The sequence below is a fragment of the Ranitomeya variabilis genome, chromosome 3 (assembly GCF_051348905.1).
Source record: "Ranitomeya variabilis isolate aRanVar5 chromosome 3, aRanVar5.hap1, whole genome shotgun sequence".
NCBI classification, from domain to species: domain Eukaryota; kingdom Metazoa; phylum Chordata; class Amphibia; order Anura; family Dendrobatidae; genus Ranitomeya; species Ranitomeya variabilis.
The window spans coordinates 658,886,008-658,913,608 of NC_135234.1; the positions used below are offsets into that span (position 1 = coordinate 658,886,008).

General features: G+C 45.9%; 1 protein-coding gene across 1 annotated transcript; it reads right to left on the bottom strand.

Annotated features, from left to right (window-relative positions):
• Positions 1 to 4,986: 4,986 nt before the first annotated feature.
• Positions 4,987 to 27,037, bottom strand: LOC143816883 (chymotrypsin-like elastase family member 1). The gene is made up of 8 exons (XM_077297829.1): positions 26,967 to 27,037; positions 26,706 to 26,803; positions 25,267 to 25,367; positions 24,884 to 25,009; positions 22,535 to 22,671; positions 19,431 to 19,576; positions 19,076 to 19,225; positions 4,987 to 5,109 (listed from the first exon to the last, which is right to left on the bottom strand). The coding sequence occupies exons 1-8, from the start codon at positions 27,004 to 27,006 to the stop codon at positions 5,101 to 5,103; spliced, it is 807 nt and encodes a 268-aa protein (XP_077153944.1). The 5' UTR covers positions 27,007 to 27,037; the 3' UTR covers positions 4,987 to 5,100.
• Positions 27,038 to 27,601: the final 564 nt, after the last annotated feature.

Sequence of the window (27,601 nt, forward strand, 5' to 3'; positions counted from 1 at the left end):
GCTGTCTTCTCGATTTGTTCCTATGAAGGTCTCCTCTCCCAAATTTAAGCCTCGCTTCATTGGTCCTTACAAGATATTGGAAATCATTAATCCTGTATCCTTTCGCCTGGATCTTCCGGTGTCGTTTGCCATCCACAACGTATTTCATAGGTCCTTGTTGCGGCGGTACGTTGTGCCTGTGGTTCCTTCTGCTGAGCCTCCTGCTCCGGTGTTGGTTGAGGGCGAGTTGGAGTACGTGGTGGAGAAGATCTTAGATTCTCGTCTCTCCAGGCGGAGGCTTCAGTACCTGGTCAAGTGGAAGGGCTATGGTCAGGAGGATAACTCCTGGGTGGTCGCCTCTGATGTGCATGCGGCCGATTTGGTTTGTGCCTTTCACACCGCTCATCCTGATCGCCCTGGTGGTCTTGGTGAGGGTTCGGTGACCCCTCACTAAGGGGGGGGGGTACTGTTGTGAATTTACCTTTTGGCTCCCTCTAGTGGCTACTAGTGATTTGACTCTGGGTATGTCATTCATCCCTTGTATGCTCACCTGGGTCGTTAGGTCAGGGGTGTTGCTATATAAGCTCCCTGGACCTTCAGTTCAATGCCTGGCAACGTTGATATCAGAGCTAATCTGTAGTGCTCTTGTCTACTGATCCTGGTTCCTGCTTGATTAAGCTAAGTCTGCTTTCTTGCTTTTTGCTATTTGTTTTTGTTTGCATTTTTGTCCAGCTTGTATATAATCTGTTTCCTGACCTTGCTGGAAGCTCTAGGGCGGCTGGTGTTCTCCCCCCGGGCCGTTAGACGGTTCGGGGGTTCTTGAATCTCCAGCGTGGATTTTGATAGGGTTTTTGTTGACCATATAAGTTATCTTACTACATTCTGCTATTAGTAAGTGGGCCTCTCTTTGCTAAAACCTAGTTCATCTCTGTGTTTGTCATTTCCTCTTACCTCACCGTTATTATTTGTGGGGGGCTTGTATCCTACTTTTGGGGTATTTTCTCTGGAGGCAAGAGAGGTCTTTGTTTTCCTCTTCTAGGGGTAGTTAGCTCTCCGGCTGGCGCGAGACATCTAGCGACCAACGTAGGCATGTTCCCCGGCTACTTCTAGTGTTGGCGTTAGGAGTAGATATATGGTCAACCCAGTTACCACTGCCCTATGAGCTCGATTTTTGTGCTTCGCAGACTTGCTGATATCTCTGAGACCCTCGCCATTGGGGTCATAACAGGACACTACCCGCATGGCAGGTAACATGAGCCTTTTTACAGGTGTCTCTCGTGATGACTGCTGACTCTGTGTTACTGTGCCTTCCTGGTGTTAAAGATGGACAGGTGACCTGCAATCTCCTGTCTGCCGATTTCTGCCGTGGGGCATAAAGTTACCGCCACAACCGTGGTCTTCAGGTCACCGATTTCTGCGCTTCAGCGTGGAGGAAGCTCAGTCGCAGCTTCCCTCCAGCTTTTTACTCTCCTTTGCTTCTCTTCCCTGTCAGTTTCCTACAGACTGCTCTGTCTTTCTCTCATTCCAGGAGCTGCAGAACCACGGGTCTGCATGGCCTCAGCTTTCCTCTCTGACTTTCTCTGTCTGACTCCTCTCTCCTCTGTCCCTCTGACAGACTGACTAACTCCTCCTCCAAGCCAGAATATATATCTAGGGAAGCTCCACTGAAACCGGGTTCAGAGCCTCCCCTTCTGGCCATGAGTCAGAACAGTGTTGCATGTGCTGAATACAAGGCTTAAAGGGAACCTGTCACCCCCCTCAGGCGTTTGTAACTAAAAGAGCCATAATCGTCCCCGGGGCCTGTGTTGTAAGTACAAAGGGCAGCGCAACTGCGTACGCCCGAAAAAAAAAAACTTAATGCGCAGGCGCCGGGGACGATAATGAAGATAGAGGAGGTGGCGCCCGGCGCGCACAGGCCCGGAGTGACGGCTGTGCTGCATCTGATTAGGAAGGAAAGACCCGCCTCCCTGGCGATTTCAGGGTATGAGGGGGCACATTTTATAAGTGATTATTTCAGCGTGTGCAGGGATCATAACTAAAAGAGCCACCTTGTCAGAATGCAGCATTGGTGCTGCACAAGGTGGCTCTTTTAGTTACAAACGCCTGATGGGGTGACAGGTTCCCTTTAAGTGGCCTCCTCTCTGGACCGCTTTTTTGGCTAAGCCAAATGGGTTTTTCTTCTCGGTCACTTTAAGACAAACTCTTTAGTGCAAAAAACAATAAAGAGTTTCTTCATCGGTTTCATGTAAAACCAGTAGAAAGCACCTTAAGAAGTGCTAACTATTTACAATGGAAAGTTTGTGAACCATTCACTGTCCATGGCCTCAGTGTCTTTTCAAACAAATTAACTTTTAAACTTCAGTAGTCTTTTTAAACTTTCAGCAATTATCGTAACATTCAGAAACTGTCTATTTCCTCTGCCAGGGTAGCTCCTGGTGGTTGCTACTCCCTGACCGGGAAAACTCAGGATCGTACCTCTCAATTTGTATGGCATACTAGGGCACATTGGCTGGTTCCACCAGGGGGTCTGGGTGGACTGGTGGCATTTAGTAACTGGCCTGGCCTGCTGCTGCTCCTCCGAAAGCTGATGCTGCAGCCTTGTCTGCATGATTTAACTGTTTCTGCACTTTAACACACTTTTTGCAATCCAGAGCATACCACCTTTTGTCACCGATATGGCGGTATATGTCACTCTATCTCCCGGGTAAAGGTCTCTGTCAGGGTGTCCTTCCATTAAGTGGGATTCAATGTCTCTCCGGTTGACAAAGATCTTGTTTATCATCCCGGATTCTTTAATGAAACCCAAGCCTCTCTTTCGTTTGAAGACCACTACTTCCCCCTGCCGTAGTGGTCCCCTTTCTGCCCGAGGGATTTTGTGAGTTCGGGCCTCTGCCTGCAGGTTCCTCTCCTCATATTCTGCCTGCCGAGCCAGGGATTGCTGTTTCTCCTGCTCCTCTCACCATCTGCAGTGCTCCCGCCATGTCATGATGGGGATTTCCCCTTGGAGCACTATCATGTCCTCCTCCGCGGGTCCTTCTTCAAACACCATGGGTTCAGTATAGCTATCCCGGAACCCACTGGTTGGAACTAGCAGGGCTGTCATCTGGTCCAAGCTGCCATCCCTCCGATCCCAGTGTAGTTGACGACCTGCTCCTCCGGACCTTGGAGTTGGCGGGGTCGGTAAGGGGCCCACCAGGGTGTCGTCTGGCGCAGGGGTTGCTGTGGGACTTGAGGCCGGGGTACTCTCGGTGTACGGTGACATTTCACCAATGGACCCAAAACCCTGGTCGGGTGTGTACAGCGGTGGGAGTGACCTAGGCCTAGCCGTTGGGCCTTCCACTGCCAGGGTCAGGGTAGCACCCCTCAACTTTTCTTCCAGAGTGCCGGATCTTCTTTCCCGCTCCGGACAAGGTTGCTGGTGCTCGCCCGGTAAGGTTTCGCCTCTTTCCACCCGGCCACAGCCTCCAGCTGCATCCGCACGAGCTGCCGGGTAAGTTCCTCCACTTCCTTACGCAGGAGGTCCGGATCCTATGTCGGTGGCTGGTACAGTCCTTGCGAGTCCCGGCTGGGGGAGTCCTCCTGCTCCACCCCATGCTCCGCTGCTTGCTCACCTCCCTCCGCCATGCTGCTTTCCGGCACTTCCTCCTCGGTCTGGTTTCCCGCGATTTCTCTCCACCACCCTTGTCTTCGTGGGCGGTTCTTTCTCTTCTTCCCGCCATCCCCGACCAGGACGGACTTCTCTCGTTGATGGGCATGGTTCTCTCACATAGTAGTATTGCTGAGGGGCGGCCATAGCTGTTCCTCCAGGCTCCACCCACGACAACATGCCCTTCTCCTCCTGCGCGCCACATACTGCGGTAATGGCGGCAGTTTTGGTGGCAATTAACAGTTCAATAGTCTCTCAATAAAGCATAGTCTCATAGGTGCACAAGACCCATTTTAATGGGTCGGTCCATCCTGTTTGTGACGCCAAGATTTTGAGCGCCCGCCAGGGCCTAGTGGATACTCGGTACCGGGTCCGGTTCTTAAGGGGATGTGTCACATTGGCAGTGCCCCAGTCCGTGGCCCTGGGCATCCAAATTAAAGGGAAGGTCTTTAAGGGGTTGTTAGAAATAAGAATGTTCGTGACGCCAACTGTGGTATTCGGTCAGGGGTGACCGCTGCTTAAAGGGGTCCTCTGGGGAGTGATGGCACTGCAGCAAAGATGGCATGGCTTCCCACAGGTGAAGCTGGGTCCCCAGGGCTCCCGATGTAATAGATAAAAATGGTGTAATGCCAGAAAGAACACAAGGTTGCAGTCTCTTTACCTTTTTACTGGTGTAAGGCAGCCACAGTCGAGGGTACGGATCACTGGTGCTGGTGTGGTCCGGCTGGCTTGGAAGCGATTCAGGAATCCCCCCTAGCCAGGTTGAATGGAAGCCTTCCTCTCTACTCTGCGTTGTAGTCCTTTGCTGCCTTAGGCCTCACACAATGTCCTCACTTTTTCTTTCTGTCCCCTTTAGGTAGGACACTACCAGCATGGCAGGAAACTCGAGCCTTTTTACAGGTGTCTCTCGTGATGACTCCGGGCTCTATGTGTAACAGTGCCTTCAGGTGTTAATGGTGGACAGGCAACCTACAAGCTCCTGTCCACCATTATTTTGGCATGGGGGGGGCATTTGAAAGTTCGCACCAGGACCCATAACTTTGAAGTTATGCCACTGGAATGCACTGTATATTCCAGAACAAACTACTGATAGCTGAATGTGTTACGGCACAGCTTGTGCTTAAGTTTCCAGTTCTACTAATTATATTAGTATATAACTATTACAGTTTTCCTGGTCACCAGAACTACCACTCATGAATGGGAGCCTGCACTGTGAAAACCAGGAAGTAAGGAGAGTGTACAGATACAGCATCTGAGCTGCGCAGAAACCTCTATGAGCTGTTTAAGAGACAGCTTAAAGGTACCCCCTGAAGCTTGAAATAATAGACTATGTACTACACATAAATGAATAAAACTCATTTTTTTTGCTGGTTCTTTATTAGCATGTTGTTTTGATTCAAATCAATACAGGTAAATATGTTTTGCTGTTGATGGTAGGTTTTGCTCTGAAGACAAGACTGAATGATGCTCTCCAATTAGATGTTCTTAAAGAAAAAAAAGTTAGGAAATATGTAAAGATAAATACTTTAATTACATAGCTTTAAGGCTATGTGCACATGTTGCAGATTTGGGTGCAGAATTTTCTGCACCAAATCTGCATCTCCTGGCAGAATCCACAGCTGCGTTTTTGATTAGTTTTTTGCGCGGTTTTGATGCGTTTTTTGTGCTGATTTTATGCAGTTTTTGCCACTGCGGATTTCTATTAATGGAGGGGTGCAGAAATGCTGCAGAAACGCACAAAAGAAGTGACATGCACTTCTTTGAAATCGGCAGAGTTTCTGCGCGGATTTTTATGCACTATGTGCACAGCTTTTTTTTTATTTTACATTGATTTACATTGTACTGTAAATCACAGTGCAGATCTGCAGCGTTTCTGCAGCAGAAAAAAATGCTGCAGATCTGCACTAAATCTGCACTAAATCTGCATCGTGTGCACACAGACTTAAAGTGGTTTTCCGAAATCTAATAGCCAACAGAACATGTACTGTCTAACTATCTAATTCTAAGAGATAAGCGCTTTTGTATTTTACAAGAATTAAAAATATCCTACTATTACTTCTCTATACTAACTTCCTGTTTTTACACTTTCAAAGATGTTTTGTTTAAGTCTCCCAGAATGCTCTGTTGTACCTCAGACAGAACATCGTCAAGGGGCTGCGATTACCCCACTCTAAAATAGTATGTCATCAAGTGTATGGCGCTGTGGTTATTCCCCCAGCTGCTTTTTCTGCCTTGAAATGGGACAACATCATCAGTGACTTCAGTTTCAAAGGCTAGTCGGTTATCTGTTGTACTAACCATGTGCGGGTTGTTACTTCCAACAGATGGTCAGTACGCTCTTCCCACTAACGCTTTTTCCCTTTCAATGTGCAGTGATAGCATGCTCCATTGCTACTTTCTCACTTCTCTTTAGAAATGGGTGAACCCCTGGATGTTCGGGTCCAGTGGGTTCAGCCGAACTGTTAAATAAAAGTTTGCTCTGCTTTGGATTCCAGAACAGTATCCGAACCCAAACTCTGACCCCATTCACTGGAATGGAGGCCCAAAACATCCAGTACTTGCCTCTGATTGGCAGTAAAATCATTACCGCCGCTCAGACAGCTGCGGTTCCCAAGCTGTCAAATGACAGAGTGAGCCTGCAGCTGTGACCGGAGGATAAAAGTTTACCTGTGGTCACTGGCATCGGCTGATGGAATTACTACTACACAGCGAGATCTGGTGACGGCTTATAGGAGTATTCGTCAGTCGATGCCTATGCTCTAAATAAATCATTCAAAGAAAAAAACGGCGTGGGCCCTTTACCAGCCTAAGAAAACAAGGCCCCACCCCCAGCTGTCTGCTTTAGCTTGGCTGGTTGTCAAAAATGGAAAGGACATCACACCGTTGTTTATAATTAATTATTTATTTAAATAATTTTAATAAACGGCCTGGGGACCCCTCTATTCTTGATAACTAGCTTTGCTAAAGCTGACAACTGAGAGTTGCAACCCACATGGGAACTGCGGCTGTCTGACCAGCGGTAATGATCTAACCCCTGATCAGAGGCAGTGTTAATGTTCTGGACCGTGTGTTTCTTGCTCTGTCATGTGCATTCCTGGTGAAGTCCATATTCGAGGTCCGTGCCTGAACAGTAGATGTTCGGTACGGACCCCAAAATTTACTGTTCGAGTTTGCCCATCTCTAGCGGTGACCAGTGCACATTGAAAAGGAGAGAGCAAGGAGAGGATACTGAGCATGCAACCCGCACATGCTCAGTACAACAAGAGACCAGAACAACCCTTGAATTGGATATCACTGATGCAGAAAAAGCAGATGATCATGTGGAGAATGACCCACCATTATCCTCTTGATGACACTCTGCTTCATGGTGAGGAAAGAATAGGGTGAGTGACTGCCCCCGTCCCAGCCCATTGGGTCATTCTTTTTGAAGTTCCACAATGCATACTGTAAGGGTACGTTCCCATGGTCAGTAAACTCTGCGGGTTGGATGCTATGTACATCCGCAGCATCAAACCCGCAGCGGCCAGATGTTACAGCATAGTGGATGGGATTACATGAAATCTCATCTCCACTATGCGTCCCGAGAAGCCTCCGGCTGCCCTGTAGAAACGGACATGTTGCGCGTCTTTCCAGACCACAGCATGTAAATTTATGTAGCGGAGACACTCCGTCTCCACTGCATAAATTACCCATTCACTATCATTAGATGCGTTAAAACCGCATTATCTTCTTAGTCACATGTGTATTAAGTGCAAAAACACAGCTTACTAAGCATGTGTACTAATTTAAATAATGTCTTACCTTGTTTCAGCCGGAAGTTCGTGTACACTGCAGTTCTTGCGATGAGCTGAGCTGACCGTGAGAACTGCCGTGCACATGACCACCGGGGTTATCTCTGGTCACTAGCCAAGTTCTCACGGTCAGCTGACCGCGACAACTGCAGTGCACGGTCCCCAGCGGTCACGAGTTATCTCCGGTGATGATCTCCGCTGTGTCTGAATGTCAGGCTGAATGATGGCATAATGCCACCGTTCAGCCAAGGCATCCAGGTGTAGGAGAGCTGGACTCGTCGGCGGACAGATATGGTATTCTACTGCTTTTTTAGTTTTATTTCTCTTACAGGAGAATTAGGGCATTGGTGGAACAGGAGATGCAGTAAGTATGGATTAATGAAGCTTATTAATGAAGTCTGTGTGGTTATTTCAATTAAACAACTTTATTCTGGCCATATCTTTATTTACCATGTAACTATAGGATTAGCAATGGAGAGATGTCTTATAGACACCTCTCCATTACTAAGCCGTGGGCTTGATGTCACTGGACAATACCAAGGTGACATCAACCCCACAAATATTACCCCACGCTGGGTTTTTTTTGGGAGCGGATCCTGCTATTTTTGCTAACCATCCAAGGTAAGCTGACTGCTGCGGCCTGGAATTATGAGGCTGGTTAGGTTCATGTATATTGGATCCTTACCAGCCTGAAATACCAGTCCCAGTAGTCTGCTTCACTCTGGCTAGTGAACAAACATAGCGGGACCCCACACTATTTTTTTTTTTAATTATTTATTTATTAAAAAAGGAGAGTACCTCTCTCTGTGCTTCCCTTCACTTCCTGTGTCATGTTTTTCGGTCTGTGTCACAAGAGTCACCATTATTTAAATTGGTACACATGCGTAGTAAGCTGCACTCCTGCACTTACCGTATTTTTCGGACTATAAGACGCACCGGACCATAAGGCGCACCCCAAATTTGGGGTGAAAATTGCAGAAAAAAAGATTTTTTATAAGATGGGGGTCCGTCTTATTGTCCGAATTTACAGTATCTTACCTGAGGGCTGGCGGTGGCAGAGCAGGGTCACAGGAGGCATGGTGTCGGCAGAGGTGGGGTGATGCGGTACGGCGTGCACCTGAGCAGGGTCCCTTCCTGCTTAGGTGGGCGACGCCACGGCCTGGTGTCCATGGGAGGGTTGCAGCAGTGGTTACCGGCAGAGGTGCTGGGATGAGGAGGCGCAGTGAGAGGTATGGCGTGAGAGGGGTCCCTTTCCCCGGTGAGGTGATGCAGCAGCCCGGTAAGCAGCAGAGCCGGGTGAATCCTGTTGTTATCGGTGGTGGCAGCCATCTTCCTGAGGCCGCGCGTGCGCAGATGAAGCGCTCTGCTTCCCGGGGCTTCAGGAAAATGGCCGTGGGAGGCCGCGCGTGCGCAGATGGAGATCGCGGTGGCCATTTTCATGAAGCCGAGTTCGCAGATTTAGATCTTGGCTTCAGGAAAATGGCCGCCGCGATCTCCATCTGCGCACGTGCGGCCTCCCGCGGCCATTTTCCTGAAGCCCCGGGAAGCAGAGCGCTCCATCTGCGCACGCGCGGCCTCAGGAAGATGGCCGCCACCACCGATAACAACAGGATTCACCCGGCTCCGCTGCTTACCGGGCTGCTGCATCACCTCACCGGGGAAAGGGACCCCGCTCACTGCGCCTCCTCTGCCGCCACACCTCTGCCGCCGCACCTCTGCCACCTCACCTCTGCCGCCACGGTAAGCCTGCATTGCGACTATTAGACGCACCCCCCATTTTCCCCCCTTTTTTTGGGGGGAAAAAGTGCGTCTTGTAGTCCGAACAATATGGTAATACGCATGTGATTAGGAAGATAATGCGGTTTTACCGCATCTAATGATAGTGAATGGGTAAATTACAGCTACATAAATAGACATGCTGCGGTCTGGAAAGATGCGCCACATGTCCGTCTCTGCGAGTGAGCCGTGGGCATTGATGCACGCATAGTGGGCATGCGATTTCTCGAAATCCCATCCACTATGCTGTAACAGCTGGATGCTGCAGGTTGAACGCTGCAGACGCAGCATTGAACCCGCAGTGTTTACTGACTGTGGGAACATACTCCAATATATTTGCAAACAGGAAATCACTTTTTTTCCATCACAGAAGCCAACTTTCAATTAGCTTTATTTCAAGTGACAAAAAAATGCATGCAATGAAAAAACGCATATAAAACGCATGCGGAAAAATGTATAAAAAACACATAAAAAAAGCAGGTGACCTGCCAGTGACCTCAGATTCAGATTTGGTGCAGATTTCACCTGCGTCAAATCCTGAGTAAATAGCAAGCCATTCCTGATCGTGTGCACATACCCTAAGGCCTCTTTCACACTAGCGTCGTGCACTGCACGTCGCTATGCGTCGTTTTGCAGAAAAAACGCATCCTGCAAAATTGCTTGCAGGATGCGTTTTTTCTCCATAGACTTTTATTAGCGACGCAGTGCGACGCATTGCTACACGTCGCAACCGTCGTGCGACGGTTGCGTCGTGTTGCGTCGGACCGTTGCCACCAAAAAACGTTGCATGTAACGTTTTTTGGTGCGTTGTCTGCAGCATTTCCGACCGCGCATGCGCGGCCGGAACTCCGCCCCGCCTCCCCGCACCTCACAATGGGGCAGCGGATGCGTTGAAAAACAGCATCCGCTGCCCCCATTGTGCGGCGCTTCCACATTATGCGTCGGTGCGCCGCAACGTTGCATTGCGACGTGCAGTGCACGACGCTAATGTGAAAGTAGCCTATGACTCACGTGAACCGCCATTGAAAATTTTAAAACATGAAGTAGGTGTAGAGAGGGAGTAGTAGGTGTAGAGTGTATGTATATTACAAAACTTCTTCATTTTTAGAATTACAGTACATATATGACATTTAGTATTAAGTTGGCTATTTGGTTTTTGACTACCCCTTTAAGTTTTCTATTTATTGGTCTACATGAATAGTCCTTAAAGGACAAGATTGGATTGTGCAGGCATGTACTACGGAGGACAGAGAATGAACTTCAATCCAAAATTGCAGCCAGCATGCAGCCAGCGGGTAAGGAAAGGGTGAATCAAACACCCGAAAACCCCGCCTCTATGGCTGAAAATTGTTCCCTCCAAATTCAGGTGATAGAGTACTTTAAAAGGAATTTGTCAGTAAGATCACCCTCCACATACCCCCAAACCGCACACATGGGTATAAAGGTTTTTGTAATGTAAATCCGTCTACACTTTTATATGTTCTATCTCTTGTTGGATTTTTCAAGAAATTTGAGATTTAATATATATGTAAATCGAGTTTTTAGCACTCTGGACATGTCCGGGCCCATTTGAAATTTGCGAATGACCATCTGGATGATCCAGAGGAGGCATGGGAGAAGGTCATGTGGTCAGATGAGAACAAAATAGAACTTTCTGGTATCAACTCTACTTGCTGTGTTTGGAGGAAGAAGACGGATGAGTACAACCCCAAGAACACCGTCCAACCTGTGAAGCATAATACGTTGGGGGTGCTTTTCTGCAAAGGGGACAAGACTAGTGATGAGCAAATATACTCGGCACTAGTGTTGAGCATTCCGATACCGCAAGTATCAGGTATCGGCCGATATTTGCTGTATCGGAATTCCGATACCGAGATCCGATACTTTTGTGGTATCGGGTATCGGTATCGAAACAACATTAATGTAAAAATGTGTAAAAGAGAGAATTAAAATAAAAAATATTGCTATACTCACCTCTCCGACGCAGCCTGCACCTTACCGAGGGAAGCGGCAGCGTTCTTTGTTTAAAATTCGCGCTTTTCTTTCCTTACGTGAAGTCCCGGCTTTGTGATTGGTTGCGTCGCAGTCACATGGGCGACGCAACCAATCACAGCAAGCCGTGACATAATTTCAGGTCCTTAAGGATTTTAAAATTACGTCCCGGCTTTGTGATTGGTTGCGTCGCAGTCACATGGGCAACGCAACCAATCACAAGCCGTGACGTCACGGGAGGCTGGACACGCGCGCATTTTAAAATGCGCGCTTGTCCAGCCTCCCGTGACGTCCCGGCTTGTGATTGGTTGCGTCGCGATCAACCAATCACAAGCCGGGAGGCTGGACACGCGCGCATTTTAAAATGCGCGCTTGTCCAACCTCCCGTGACGTCCCGGCTTGTGATTGGTTGCTTCGCGATCAACCAATCACAAGCCGGGAGGCTGGACACGCGCGCATTTTAAAATGCGCGCGTGTCCAGCCTCCCGTGACGTCATGGCTTGTGATTGGTTGCGTCGCCCATGTGACTGCGACGCAACCAATCACAAAGCCGGGACGTAATTTTAAAATCCTTAAGGACCTGAAATTACGTCACGGCTTGCTGTGATTGGTTGCGTCCCCCATGTGACTGCAACGCAACCAATCACAAAGCCGGGACTTCACGTAAGGAAAGAAAAGCGCGAATTTTAAACAAAGAACGCTGCCGCTTCCCTCGGTAAGGTGCAGGCTGCGTCGGAGAGGTGAGTATAGCAATATTTTTTATTTTAATTCTCTCTTTTACACATTAATATGGATCCCAGGGCCTGAAGGAGAGTTTCCTCTCCTTCAGACCCTGAGAACCATCAGGAATACCGTCCGATACTTGAGTCCCATTGACTTGTATTGGTATCGGGTATCGGTATCGGATTGGATCCGATACTTTGCCGGTATCGGCCGATACTTTCCGATACCGATACTTTCAAGTATCGGACGGTATCGCTCAACACTACTCGTCACTCGAGATTTCTCGAACATGCTCGAGGATCCGCCGAGTATTTTTTACTGCTCGGAAATTTAGTTTTTATTGCCGCAGCTGAATGATTTACATCTGTTAGCCAGCACAAGTACATGTGGGGAGTCCCTAGCAACCAGGCAACCCCCACATGTACTTATGCTGGCTAACAGATGTAAATCATTCAGCTGCGGCAAGAAAAACTAAATCTCCGAGCACTAAAAAAATACTCGGAGGACCCCTGAGCATGCTCGAGAAATCTCGAGTAACGAGTATATTCGCTCATCACTAGACAAGACCACTGCACCGTATTAAAGGGAGGAAGGATGGTGTCATTTATTTTTGCCAACACCTCCTTTCCTCTAAGAGCATTGACGATATTGTCATGCTGGAAGAACCAGCCACGACTTGACGTGAAACACACAGCGATGGCAACTAAGGAGTGGCTCTGTAAGAAGCATTTCAAGGTCCTGGACAGGCCTAGCCAGTCTCCAGACCCCTAACCCACTAGAAAATCTTTGGAGAGAGCTGAAAATCAGTGTTGCCCAGCAACAGCCCCGAAACCTGAATGGAGGAGTGGGATAAAATCCCTGCGCAGTGTGTGCAAACTTGGTCAAATACTAGAGGAAACATCTGACCTTTGTAATTGAAAACAAAGGATTCTGTACCAAATATTAAGTTCTGTTTTTGTATTGTATAAAATACTTATTTCATGCAATAAAATGCAAATCAATTATGTAAAAATTAGTGATGAGTGAGTGTACTCGTTTCTCGGGTTTTCCCGAGCACGCTCGGGTGACCTCCGAGTATTTGTAACTTGCTCGGAGATTTAATTTTTCTCCCCTCAGTTGCATGATTTACGGCTTCCAGATACGCTGAATACATGTGAGGAATACCTGTTTGTTAGGGAATTCCCACATGTATTCAGCGTATCTGGAAGCCGTAAATCATGCTTCAACTGAGGGGATGAAAACTATATCTCCGAGCAATAAGAAATATTCGGAGGTCACCCAAGCGTGCTCAGGAAAACCCGAGCAACGAGTGCACTCGCTCATCACTAGTAAAAATCATACAATGTGGTTTTCTGGATTTTTTATATATTTTTTGCATTCTGTCTCCCACAGTTGAAGTGTACCTGAGTCGCCCGCAGGGCAGTGGGGTACTCGGTACCGGGTCCGGTCGCAAGGGGGATGCATACCTCCCAACCGTCCCGGATCCCGCGGGACTGTCCTGATTTTGACAGCCAGCCCCGGGATCCCGGGCGGGACACTAATGTCCCGTGCCTAGGGCAGGGACAATGCAGGGGGCAGCACCTGAGTAGCTTAGGTTTGTGGCTGTTTTTTTTTTTTCTTATACATGCTGGGTCTCCTCCCGACCGATCCCGCCCCCACCCCCCCCCCGCCCCCTGTGTGTGCGGCGCTGCCACGCTGAGGAAGAGAGCCAGCAGCGATCAAGATGAGAGGTCAGCGACTCACTTCCTCCTGTGTGTGCACGGAGCTCCGGCGTCTCCTGCTCTTAGCTGCTATCCCGGCAGAGAAGGAGAGACGGGGGAGGTGCCGGGACAGTGCAGAGCTGTGAGCAGCCGGAGAAACTGAAGAGCTGCACATGGACAGATCAGCCGCCCCTGCACCACAGAGGAGATTGTGTGTGTGTGATGTGTGTGTGATGTGTGTGTGTGTGTGAGATGTGTGATGCTGCATTTGTGTGTGTGTCATGTGTGTATGAGGTATCTGGTGTGTGTGATGGCTGGGTGTGTGTGTGTGATGGCTGGGTGTGTGTGTGTGATGACTGCGTGTGTGTGTGATGACTGCGTGTGTGTGTGATGGCTGTGTGTGTGTGTGTGATGGCTGCGTGTGTGTGTGATGACTGCGTGTGTGTGTGATGGCTGTGTGTGTGTGTGATGGCTGCATGTGTGATGCATTTGTGTCAAAGCTGCATGTGTTTGTGAGCTGCGTTTGTGATGCTGCGTGTGTATGTGTGATACTGTGTGTGTGATGCTGCATGTGTGTGAGCTGCGTGCCTGTATGTCATTATACAGTATGGAGAACTGTGGCCATAATACAGTATGGAGCATCATGTGGGGTCATTATACAGTATGGAGCATCATGTGCAGTCATTATACAGTATGGAGGATCATGTGCGGTCATTATACAATATGGAGCATCATGTGCAGCCAGTATACAGTATGGAGCATCATGTGTGGTCATTATACAATATGGAGCATCATGTGCAGTCATTATACAGTATGGAGCATCATGTGCAGCCAGTATACAGTATGGAGCATCATGTGCGGTCATTATACAATATGGAGCATCATGTGTGGTCATTATACAGTATGGAGCATCATGTGCGGTCATTATACAGTATGGAGCATCATGTGCGGCCATTATACAGTATGGAGCATCATGTGCAGTCATTATACAGTATGGAGCATCATGTGCGGTCATTATACAGTATGGAGCATCATGTGCGGCCAGTATACAGTATGGAGCATCATGTGCGGTCATTATACAGTATGGAGCATCATGTGCGGTCATTATACAATATGGAGCATCATGTGTGGCCATTATACAGTATGGAGCATCATGTGTGTTCATTATACAGTATGGAGCATCATGTGCAGCCAGTATACAGTATGGAGCATCATGTGCGGTCATTATACAATATGGAGCATCATGTGCAGTCATTATACAGTATGGAGCATCATGTGCAGCCAGTATACAGTATGGAGCATCATGTGCGGTCATTATACAATATGGAGCATCATGTGCGGTCATTATACAGTATGGAGCATCATGTGCGTTCATTATACAGTATGGAGCATCATGTGCGGCCATTATACAGTATGCATGCGGTCATTATACAGTATGGAGCATCATGTGCGGCCATTATACAGTATGGAGCATCATGTGCGGTCATTATACAGTATGGAGCATCATGTGCGGTCATTATACAGTATGGAGCATCATGTGCGGCCATTATACAGTATGCATGCGGTCATTATACAGTATGGAGCGTCATGTGTGTTCATTATACAGTATGGAGCGTCATGTGTGGCCATTATACAGTATGGGGCATCATGTGTGGTCATTATACAGTATGGAGCACTGTGTGGCCATATTTTTTTGTTTATAACTATTGTATATGAAACAGTGTGATCAGCAGTGCTAAATGGGTGTGCTTGGGACGTGGATATGGGTGTGACTAATTATGAATGGGTGTGGTCAGAGGCGTGGCCTAAAATTTGTCGCGGCGCGCTTCGCGCGCCGCAAACTTTCTCCCTTTTTCCCATCTTCAAAAGTTGGGAGGTATGGGGATGTCACAGTGGCTGCGACCCGGTCCGTGGCCCTGGGCCCCAACGTTAAAGGGTACGGTCTTTAAAGGGGAAATGTTCAAATGTTTGTTGTGACGCCACCTCTGGAGTTCGGACAATAGTGGGACTGTCGCTGCATTAAAGGGGTCCACAGGGGGATGTTGCGGCAGCACAGGTGTCACACTTCCCACAGGTGAAGCGGGGTCCCCTGGGGTCCTATAGTGTGTGGCAGAAATGATGGTATGTGCCGGTGAATAAATGGAGGAGACAAGTTGTAAGTCTTTACCTGGTTTACTGTAGGTTGCTGGCCACAGTCCAGGGTACCAGGCACGGGTGATCTGGCCGGCTCAGAGGCAAAAGAGGGTTCCCTTCTCCAGTAGAGGTCCGTGAGCTTTTTCAACTAGCGCCATTAAAGGTGAGGTCCCTGCTGCCTGACGCTTCCTACAGGGTCCTCCAGTTTCCCCCCGTCCTGGGATAGGTACCTGCATGACAGGCCGCTTGAGCCTTTTTACAGGGACTCTAACATGCCCCGGGCTCCTCAGGTGCTGCTGCGTCTCGGGCGTGGTGCGCGCAGGTAATGTGTAGTGTCGTGCCCTCTGGTTCTGCTCTGTGTCTTAGAGTCCCACAAAAGCATCGGGCTCCCGGTTCCTGGCTACTGTGCTTCAGCTCTGAGGGTGCCCTGCCACAGTTACCCTCTGAGCTCTGTTCCTCTCCTATGCTCCTTCCCTTCCGGCTACTCCACATACAACCCTTCCAGGTTATCTGTCCTTCCAGAGGCTGTAGCTCCCTCATGGCTGCCAGGCCTCTCTGTCTGCACTCAGTTCCAGACTTCCTTCTACTTCAGTGTCTCTGAACAACTAACTCGCTCTTCCTGCAGGTCAGGACACATAAAGCCGAGAAACTCCCCTGAATCCAGGTCCTGAGCTCCCCCTCCTGGCTTGGATTCAGAATGTGTTGCATTTGTGCAGGGCCATATTTGCCACTAGGCACTTGAGGGCATGTGCCTAGGGTGCCAGGATGTTTGGGGGGGAGGCACCTGAGCAAGTTTTTTTCTTTTTTTTTTTAAGTCCGGGGTCCTCACCTTCTTGAAGACATCATACTCACCCTCCTCCAGTGGTGCCTGCAACTCCGATGGTCTCTGTGCCGGCAGCTCTTCCTGTTCTTAGTGGTCATGTGGTACCACTCATTAAGGTGATGAAAATGGACGCGACTCCACTCCCATAGGTGTGAAGCGCATATTCATTACTTTAATGAGTGGTACCATGTGACCGCACAACACTGGAAGGAGCTGCAGGCCCCGGGACGAAGCGGGGAAGTGCAGAGACCGCGCCAGGAGGAGTATAATGGGGGAGGGTGAGCCTTGCGATATTCACCTGTCCCTGTTCCATCGCTGCGCTGTGTCTCCCGCATCCTCTGGCTGTGACGTTAAGGTCAGAGAGCGTGATGATGTGTTTACTGCATGCCCTTGCCTGAACAGTCACTGCAGAGACCCGGAAGACACAGCGGCGCGCAGCGGTGGAATAGGGACAGGTGAATATCGCAAGTGTCAGGGGCCTTAGCCAGCATCTGGCCCCCATAGCGCGCCGGTATTCCCACCTGCTCAGGACACTGACACCTGGCCAGGTGAGTATGTTATATTTTTTAAATCTCAGCAGCAGCAGCATACGGGGTATATTATTCTATGGAGCATCTTATGGGGCCATCATTAATCTTTAATGCAGCATTATATGGGGCATATTTTAACATGGAGCATCTTATTTTTTTCTATGGAGTATCTTATGGGCCCACCATGAACTTCATGGAGTATTATATGGGGTGTATTTTGTATGGAGCATCTTATGGGGCCCATCATGAACTTTATGGAGCATTATATGGGGCGTATTTTGTATGGAGCATCTTATGGGGCTCCTGATTCAATATGGATATTCAAAAACATTAAACCTACTGATGTCTCCATTAATTTTACTTTTATTGGTATCTATTTTTATTTTTGAAATTTACCAGTAGCTGCTGCATTTCCCACCCTAGGCTTATACTTGAGTCAATAAGTTTTCCCATTTTTTTTGTGGCAAAATTAGGGGTCTCGTTAGGAGCAATAAAAGGAAATGTCCAGGTTTGCAATGAGTCTGCAGTCTTTTTGACTGCAGACTTCTGAATTCTCACAGTGCGCACTGCACACTGTCAGGATCCTCTCACGTGGCCTCACTCAATGAAAATGAACTGGGTGAGGCCGGGCACGTCTAGTCGGAGTGTAGTCAGAAGTATACAATTCACATGCTTGTGCTGACATGACTGTCCACCAGCAAGGGAGAATCCTAAAAGTGTGCAGTGCATTAGTAACTTGTGAGAATTCAGAAGCCTGCGATGCCAGGATTCAGCTCTGCAGGTTCCAGTAGTCGTCACATGGACACTTCACTCATATGCGATTTTCATACTTGTGGTCCTGTGACAACAAGCTTCTCTTCCTGCTTCTCTCAGTTTTTCACTAAACATTGAGAGTATTAGGGAGTGGAGCTTGTGGGTACATGACTAAGTGTCCAAATCACATATGTCCTTGGGAGGGGGGGCGCCAAACTGAATTCTAGGACTGGGTCCCAGAAACCCTAGATACACCTCTGCCGGTATGCTACTGCGAGAGGCGATTACCGGGCCCGGTGGAGGCATGTCTGGGCACAGTGCAGCACAGGCAGTGAGGCAGGGACTGAGGGTGTGCGCAGAGAGAGAATGGAGACCCGGATACTGCCCATCTCAGTCTACGCCATAGCCTGGAACCCTCATTATCTTAGGAATATGTTAGTTAATAAATTGTTTTTCTAAAGCTTTATAGTGTAGCTTTAGGTCAGAGAGGGATGGTTAGGGATGAGCTAGCAAGGTGCAGGGACAGGTACTGATGGCTACTTGCGGACATGTGCAGCACTTGCGGTTTTGCACATGTGGTGAGACAAAAAAACACTGCTAGCAGCATTTTTTTCCATTGCTGTAAGTACCGCATTTTCCGGATCGCGGCAAAATCTCAAGTGCCGCACATGTCTGCAAGTCCCATAGTGAATGAATGAGGCCAAATGCAGTGTTGCTGTATGTGATCCATTACACGGCAGATGCGGAAAAACTGACAGATCAGCTGCAAAAGACTACTTTCACATCAGCGTTTTTTTTACAAAGTCACTGCTGATAGAGTCATACTCACCAATGGGGGAGGCAGCACTAAAAGTGCCTAGGGCAGCAGAAACTCTAAATACGGCCCTGCATGTGTGTGCCTTACCTGGTGAAGAGAACTCCATTGCCTCTGAGTATGAAATTACCTTCCCCGAAAGAAAAGCAACATCACTGCAGCAACCGGCCACCTGGGGTGCTGCATACCTATTATAAAAATCACAGACCTCTCCATTCTTTGTAGGAGGTAAAACTTGCAAAATCAGCAGTGTATTAAATACTTATTTTTCACAATATATGCATATACTGATATTCTTGAATATATGAGGTTAATTCCACCTATGTCTTGTGATCACATTTGTAGTTTACGTTATTTTAAATTCACCTGCAAATCCTGGGTAATATAATTAGAAACATTCATTTCCAACACTTACGCTGTTGATCCAGGAAATATAAGAAGAGACTTTGGTAAATACGGATGGTTTCTGGTAGTAATTGCACCCGAGAGAAGATCCAAAGCTGACAATACCATGGACCTCGTAGACACCACCGACAGCACAGTTGAGGGGTCCACCAGAATCACCCTGATATATAAATTATAACACAGATTACAAAGTATGTGATACCATCAATGTCTGCTCTGATGGACTATCTATAAATACATTTAAACAAAGCACAATATATGACTGCATGTGTCCTCATGTCAGTCATGTATTTAATTTTATGTTTAGAATGATGGGAAAAATGATATGAGAGTGATGTCAAACATTGTAAGAAGATACAACTTACATTGCAGGAAGACTTGACTCCGTCTCCACCAGCGCAGACCATGCTGGTCTTGACAGTGCTGCCCCACCAATTGCTGAGAGAGCAGGTTGAGTGGCCAACAACAGGCAGAGTAGCTTGCTGGAGAATAGCAGCAAGAGATCCACCAGCTGAAAAAAGTAGCATTATTAGATGGGTAGGCTTTTATTATAATCACTATAAACACTGTTGATACTACATGCAATTGACATTTTAGAGCGGCACCATACTTGATAACTCTCCCCTAATGTCCTTGGAGGCTCTCAGTATAAGGCCAGTCTCACACGTCCAGATAATTTCGGTACCGGAAAAATCGGTACCGGAGTTATCCGTGTCTGTGTGTCAATGTGCTCACGTGGCACATCAGTGTGGCACACGTGCGGCAGCCGTGTGCTGCCCGTGTGCCGACTGAGGACCACACGGACCGTGCAGGAGACAGCGCTAGAGTTAAGCGCTGTCCCTCCTGCGTGTGGTGCTGAAGCCGGCATTCATTCCTTCTCCCCAGCAGCGTTCGCTAGAGAGAAGGAATGAATCAAGGTTTTTTTTAATTTTTTGTGTGTTTAAAATAAAGTTCCTGGTCACCTACCGCCTCCCACCCCCTGTGCGCCCGCCCGCTTGCATTAAAATACTCACCCAGCTCCCACGATGCTTCCTCTCAGCGCTGGCAGCTTGTCCTGTGTGAGCGGTCACGTGGTACCGCTCATTACAGTGATGAATATGCGGCTCCACCCCTATAGGTGACCTGGAACCTTATTTTAAACACAAGAAAATTAAAAAAACTTGATTTTTCATTCCTTCTCTCCAGCGAACGCTGCTGGGGAGAAGGAATGAATGCCGGCTTCAGCACCACACGCAGGGGGGACAGCGCTTACTGTAGCGCTGTTTCTCCTGCGGCGGTACGTGCACACGGAGAAGAGTGCACACTGTTCTCCGTGTGCACGTGTGCGGGACGCTTTGCGGACCGTGCTGCCAGAGAAAAATGGACATGTCTCCGTGTTTTGCACACGGACACACGGTCCGCGAAAAATCACTGTCATGTGCAGAGACACATTGATTTTAATGTGTCTACGTGTGTCAGTGTCTCCGGTACGTGAGGAAACTGTCACCACACGTTCTGGAGCCACTGTCGTGTGAAACAGGCCTAAGAGATGGCTTTCCAAAAAAATTTGCAATTCTCCCTGGTCACAAATGACTCCCAAAGCCTCTCACAACTACCCTTCCAGGATGCCCTATCATCAGATTTAACCCAGATGTTGAAACCCACATTCAGGGAGCAGGTAACAGTTTGTGAAAGTGTAAAGGAGTGGAGGAGCTGTTTACACCACCCCCTTGAGGATCTTTTTGTAGTATAATGCATTAACATACTGTATGTTGTGTCTTGTTTTATCTGCTCCGTGGCCTGCAGCACTTAGTTAGTCTGCTGATGGGGTTAACGGTTAGGTCTCATATTGTCTTATATTGGGCTCATGTGTCATAAAAATCACACGAGAGCCCAGGGAACATGAGTGTGGACACCGGTGAAATTCAGCCTGCATGAGAGGGGAGTATAAGCTTTTTGATTTTTATCGGGGCCAAGTGTGGGGTATGAGAAGAGGTTGTCCAAGTAGTGGTAAATTATTTAAAGACCAGTTCATCAGTTTAGATGTTTATTTTTAAGTCACTTTTTTTTTTTGTCTTGTGGCAACTGCTGAGGTTTTTTGCTGTGTGCATTCCGTCTGGTGTGGAGAATGGTCACATCATCACTGATGTGATTAATCTCCAAACCATCTGGATCATCGTGGGGCAGATATGGATTATCTTTTCGTCTTACAGTTGAGCAATATGGTGTTTTTTTTTTAAATAATGAATTTTATCTTACCGTGTCTTTACTACAATCTTACTATGGGGTTAGTAATGGGGGTTTCTTATAGGTGCCTCTCCATTACTAACCTGTGGACTTCATGTCAGCTGACATTACAAAGCTGGCATCAACCTCACAGCTATTACCCCACTTGCCACAGCACCAGGGCGAGTGGGAAGAGCTGGGAAAAATATCAGAATTGGCGCATCAAATAGATGTGCCTTTTCTGGGGCGGATGCGGGCTGCTATTTTTATGCTGGAAGACGGCTAATATCCATTGCCCCTTCCCAGTCTGAGAATACCAGCCCCAGCTGGTTGCCAAAAATGGGGGTGACTCTACGATGTTTGTGACCTCTGAGACCTCAATGCGATTGAAAGTCCTGGTCTATAGTGAAGAGGCCAGGGATGCACTGCGCAACGTTGGGAAAAAGGAGGACTGGATGGTGGACAGCGAGCAGAGGGGTGGCCGTAGTTCAGACCTCATCTGGAATACTGTGTCCAGTTCAGGGGGCCACATTTTAAAAAAGATGTTGAAAAACTGGAGCAAGTTCAGAGAAGAGCTACCAGGATAGTGAGTGGACTGCAAACTATGTTCTACGAGGAACGGTTGAAAGAGCTGGGAATGTTTAGCTTTCAAAAGAGAAGGTTAAGACTTAATGGCTGTCTACAAATGTCTGAAGGGATATCACCATGTAGAGGGATCATGCTTATTCTCATTTGCACATGGACAAGCGAGAAGCAATGGGATGAAACTAAAAGGAAGAAGATACAGATTATATATTAGAAAAAACTTTTTGATAGTGAGGTTGATCAATGAGTAGAACAGGCTGAGAGGTGGTGAGTTCTCCTTCAATGGAAGTCTTTAAACAGAGGTTGGACAGACTGAGATGGTTTAGTGAATCCTGCATTGAGCAGGGGGATGGACACAATGACTCTGGAGGTCTCTTCCAACTCTAACATTTTATGATACTATGTTCGCAAGTCAGGTATTGCCTATACAGTATATGAATCTATTACTATCCCCATTAGCATGCAATGCAAACTTTGTAATGTAAATTCATGCAGAAATTTGCAAAGTGTTTGGCGCTCTAAGTCCATTTAGCAAACCTACTACATGTTGTTCATGATATGATGTTGCATTTAGTAAAGGTGTCCTTTTGTATACAACACATCAGTTAGTATTCATTATCAGATTATTTGGTACAGCAGAATTAAACTTTCTGGAAGAGATTTCACAGGTAGAACTTACTGCTGAGTCTTCCCCATCCGGTAACAACACAGTTGTAGTTGTGGGCCAGGGTAGCGCCACTTGCTGGCAGTGCAGCCACTTTCACGTAACTGTTCAGGGAAGCACTGGAGGCCAGCCATAGGATAGCAATATCATACCTGTATAGAAAGAAAATAAATATATTTAGGACCGTAGTAATTTATGAGAGTTCTGGTAACTAAATTACACTTGTTATAGAAAAGAAAGAAAGTTTACAGACAATGTCATATCTTGTGATAGCACTGTAGCCTTGCAGTATTGAGGTCCCCAGTTCAAATCCAACCAAGGACAACATCTGCAAAGAGTTTGCATGTTCTCATGTTTGCTTGGGTTTCCTCCCACACTCCAGGGGCAGTACCCCGAAACACAGTGTCTGCAAATTGAGATTCTGGTTTGGCTTTTATCCTAAGTCATGTGACAAGGCTCGTTAAAGGGTGGACATTGACTGTTAGGATTGCTACTTCCAATAGGTGGCACTAGAGTTCTAGTTCTCTTCCTCTCTGAAGAGACAATTTGCATATTTCCCAGAGGAGCATTGCGGCTTTAAGTCTCCTCACCTCGACATGCTTAACATGTCACTCTCCGCAAGGAGAAATGATACTTCTTGGATCCCTCCCACACTCCAAAAACATACTGATAGGAAATTTAGATTGTGAGCCCTAATGGGGACAGTGATGATATCCGTAAAGAGATGTGAAAATTAATGGTGCTATATAAGTGAGTAAAATATATAAAAATACTATGGGTATTGTAATAGAATTATTAGTCATAACTTGTTGAACAGCCATGTTAGACCTAGCAGATATCTTGGACAAACTGTAGTCAGCTAACTTTGCAGCTAATGAGGCAGGTCTGGGAGCTTTACTCAGAGAGGAGACCTAGTATGACATCAGTGACATTAGTAGGTATGGATGGAGTCCATAAAGGTTAATCGGAACAGCTGCAGGGGTCCATGATAGGTAAAAAATAGTATTATATGGTAGTGAGTAGTTTTTATGTTGAATTGAGATAGAAACCAGGACAATAGGGATGTAATTATTTTAAGAATTATATGAGTAATGACATTAACTAAAAAAAATAAAATAATAAAGGGGAGGGGGTCTCATGGCATCATAGGCCTGAAATAAATGGTTCTTATTCAAGTTGCATAGCGTTTAAGCACTGAGAGAAATTGGGGTCAAATAAAGGTCAGCAAGTTAGCTGTGGCACCTGCCACGATCTGTGTAAACCGGTATTAACCAGTTTCTTGGCGCTCTTTTTTAAACATTTTTATTGGTGGAAGTGGAAATTGACAGGTGATTTTAATATATTTAAACCCCGTTTTGCTGTGAATTCTAAGTCCAAGTACCTTAGAGAAGAAGACATTTAGTAGATTTGCCTTTCCCTCATCCTCTTCTAACATTTCACCCATACTTTTTTATGTAGTTGAAGAATATTTTATTCCCCCACTGAACACAAGGATCAGGCAATTGAATTCCACCTGAATGCAAAGTCTATTGTATGGTGCCTATGAGAGAACTGCTGTTTTGTTTGGTGGTCGAAAAATCTGTTTAAAGTAAATGGGAGACGGGTAGAAAAATTGTTTGACTTAGTCATAGAGCAACGACCCATAATATTAAACCAAGCCTTAAATGACTGTACTGAATTTTTGTGAGGTAGTTCATTTTTTAATACATCTCTGCTTATTTAAAACAATGTCTCTTAAATACCCACTTAGAGACGACCACCATACACGTACAGCAGCTGTGCACTATCAATGTATGGATCGGGCTCAGGAGCTGAACCCGCTCCATGCAAGGTTACCTGCTATTTTATGTATCCAGCACCCGACAGTGTCTGAGTTACTTAGTAACTGAGCTGATTGGCACTAGCTTCTATGGCATCACTGTAATCTTCTAAGGTGGGTATTTCCAACAAATCTGCAGCTCATCATGAATCAAGTCAGTGATGTAGGAGTTTAGCAGGCTGATTTACTCATGATACAGCAGAAACGTTCCCTCCTTTGATAAAACAAGCAGGGAAATGTATTCTTCCTCACAGAAAGGAGAAGCTGCAAGCCCCATGTGTTGTCTGCATACATAAAACAGTACAAAGCAGGGACACTTTTATATTATTATTTCAGCATGGGAATATTTTTTAAACACACATAATAGTAGAACTTATTTTATTCCAAAATCAATGAACATTTACCCCTTTAAATAATAATGAAAAAAATTACTTGGTGCCATAGTAATCTTTCTGACCTAGAAAATCATGGTGCCAGGTCATTTTTACAGCACAATGAATGCCATAAAAGCAAAACTCCAAAAATGCTAGATGACGTTGGCTTACCCAGCAGCAACATTGTTGGTGTTCCAGTTTGAGTGTTTTCTGATGGAAGAAACTGAAATATACTGTTCAGTGCCATCATTACTATTAATATTGTGATCTCCCAGGACCACTCGGAAAGAAACATTTCTGTTGAAGAAGAAGAATTATATTTTGTCAGTTACACTTTTATAGTCACATTTTAAAAATTAAAGATAGATTGCTAAGAGACGCTTTGGTAACCTCCATCCGATATTATTTGGGTAGGAAAAAAACAGGTTAAAACAGGCATAAGGATGTACAATGGATGGAAAACATACAATCACACAGATGACATTTTTTTTTATTCGAAGTGTAAAATAAACATTTAAAATTCATATAAAATTTAAGGGTTAAACCCTTTTTACCTGTCCACACAATGAGCAGCTGTCATCACTCGATTAGCGCGGATCAAGGAGGCCCCACAAGTGTGGTACCAATAACCACCAGACAAATACTGAAGAGAAACCTAGAAAAAGGCAATACAAATAATAAATTCCCTCTTTTGGCTAAGAAAATAACTTCTAATGTAGCCGTTAAATAAACTAGGTTCTTATATAGACAAAAGTAGACAGTTGATGTATTCTTATGAACATTGTGCCAACACTTCTACCGAAAAAAAGATTGGCGTATTTATATTTAAATACTTTTCCAACTCTCATTTTATCTGTTCAATAAAGCATGCCAATGTACTGTGCTGTGTCCATGGATGTAACTCATTGCAATGGGAACTGCAATTTCTGTAGTGATTATTTTTTTTCTGCAGTGTGTAAATGAGATGTCATCCACTTTGCTGGTACTGTAAGGGTATGTGTCCACGTTCAGGATTGCATCAGGATTTGGTCAGGATTTTTCATCAGTATTTGTAAGCCAAAACCAGGAGTGGGTGATAAATGCAAAAGTGGTGCATATGTTTCTGTTATACTTTTCCTCTAATTGTTCCAGTCCTGGTTTTGGCTTACAAATACTGATGAAAAATCCTGACCAAATCCTGATGCAATCCTGAACGTGGACACATACCCTAATACGCAACAACTTTTTGTCCATGCAAATATGCAGTGAAAATATAGTTGATAACACTTTTTCTGAAAAACAAATGTTGTTTGGAGACAATCCCTGGCCTCTTTAGTATTGGGGATAGACAGGCACATCATTGGTGCTGCGCAGCATTAATCAGCGACTACCATAGCTGATAAAGAGAATGTATTAAGTTAGTAATAACTCCTTTATGTTTTGCTATTTTCCCCATTTTGTTCCCAATTTTGAAAGCGCTTAAAAAAATAACCAGTCTGTATTATCTTGTGATTAAAACAACATTCACCATAGAAAAACATACAGTGGAAAAATATGCTGAATGAATGTTGAAATTCTGTCATAAAAGGTGTTGTTTGGGACTTTAATATTGATGACCTAACCCTGGGATAGATCATCAATGTTTGTTCCGGCGGTGGCTGGAACCGCCGAGTTGCACTGCACAGCACAGCTCTGTCAACAGAATAGTGACCACGGCCAGGTATTGCACAAATGACCCCTATTGATTTGATTAGGGGGCAAAGATGCATTACCCAGCCGTGACCACTTTATACTAGATGAAGCTGTATTGTGCAGCTCCGCAACTGAATAGTTCCGTCAACCGCCGGGAACAGCTGATTGTTGGGGGTACTGGCTGTCGCACCTCCACATTGATGGCCTATTCTATATATGGATACGCCATCAGTGTTAAAGTCCGGGACAACCCCTTTAATATATACAGTGTATTAAATTATAGTTGATTACATTTAATCACGTTTTGAGTCTTATTACTAACCTGCCAGGGCCAGGAATTTTTTCCAGCATTAGTTCCTCCTACTACACGTGCATTTTCATTGTCTTCAAAATAGCGGATGTCATCATCATGACAGTAGCCTTCATGTAGAATAACACAGACATTGAGGGTTTACTTTCCGTATATAAGATGCATAAAGCACTGATCAGCTCTACATATATAATTATTTTGCCATCCAGTTAATTTTTCTATCCCTATGTTGATAAATTATTGCACATGAATCTTTATTGGTTAGTTACTTACCACATAGGACAAGAGTAGCAAGAACAAGAAGCCTGAGCATGGTGATATAATCTCACAAGAATCTCCTTTACAAAAATTACCAGCAGTGTTTTCCTTTATATAACATTGAAAAGTGCCCATTAGCAGTGAGAATATTACCAGGTGTTGTAGATTAAAAAGTTGGCAAAAATGTGAAAAAACGTCTCCAATTTTTCCCAAGGGCAAATAGTATAAATATTTTAATTCAAACAGTGTATCACCATTGGAAAATAACAAACACGTGAAAAGGTTTGATAAAAAGGTTATCAAACTATTTCCAGGGCCTAATATGTTTATTAGACTTACTTTAACTTTTACTTGTAATTCTAGTCGATAGAAAGTTTCTATTGAAATCAATTTCTAGTAAATATAGTTTTTATTACAGACATTATGTGAGTTGTTAGCACGTACATAAATGAGTGTGTTAAACAGATGAGAAAATAATTGTGGCTTCTTGTTGAGGTATTCTCCTCTAGAAGTGTGAAGACACCATATGGCAGCAGCCTGTGACTTCATAATACAGAGCTGTAGAGATCCTGAGTGCTTTGCTGTGTACAGGACCTTAGTGGATTAATTTCATTTTTACATATCCTTGCAATAGAAATATATCTGAGCTA

Excerpts from the sequence above, each read along its gene's own strand:
- LOC143816883 (XM_077297829.1), bottom strand. The coding sequence starts at position 27,006 with ATGCTCAGGCTTCTTGTTCTTGCTACTCTTGTCCTATGTG. Across the intron at positions 19,577-22,534 it reads CGGATGGGGAAGACTCAGCA|CTGGTGGATCTCTTGCTGCT; the intron begins GTAAGTTCTACC and ends TACTTTTTTCAG. Across the intron at positions 19,226-19,430 it reads GAGTCAAGTCTTCCTGCAAT|GGTGATTCTGGTGGACCCCT; the intron begins GTAAGTTGTATC and ends TTTATATATCAG.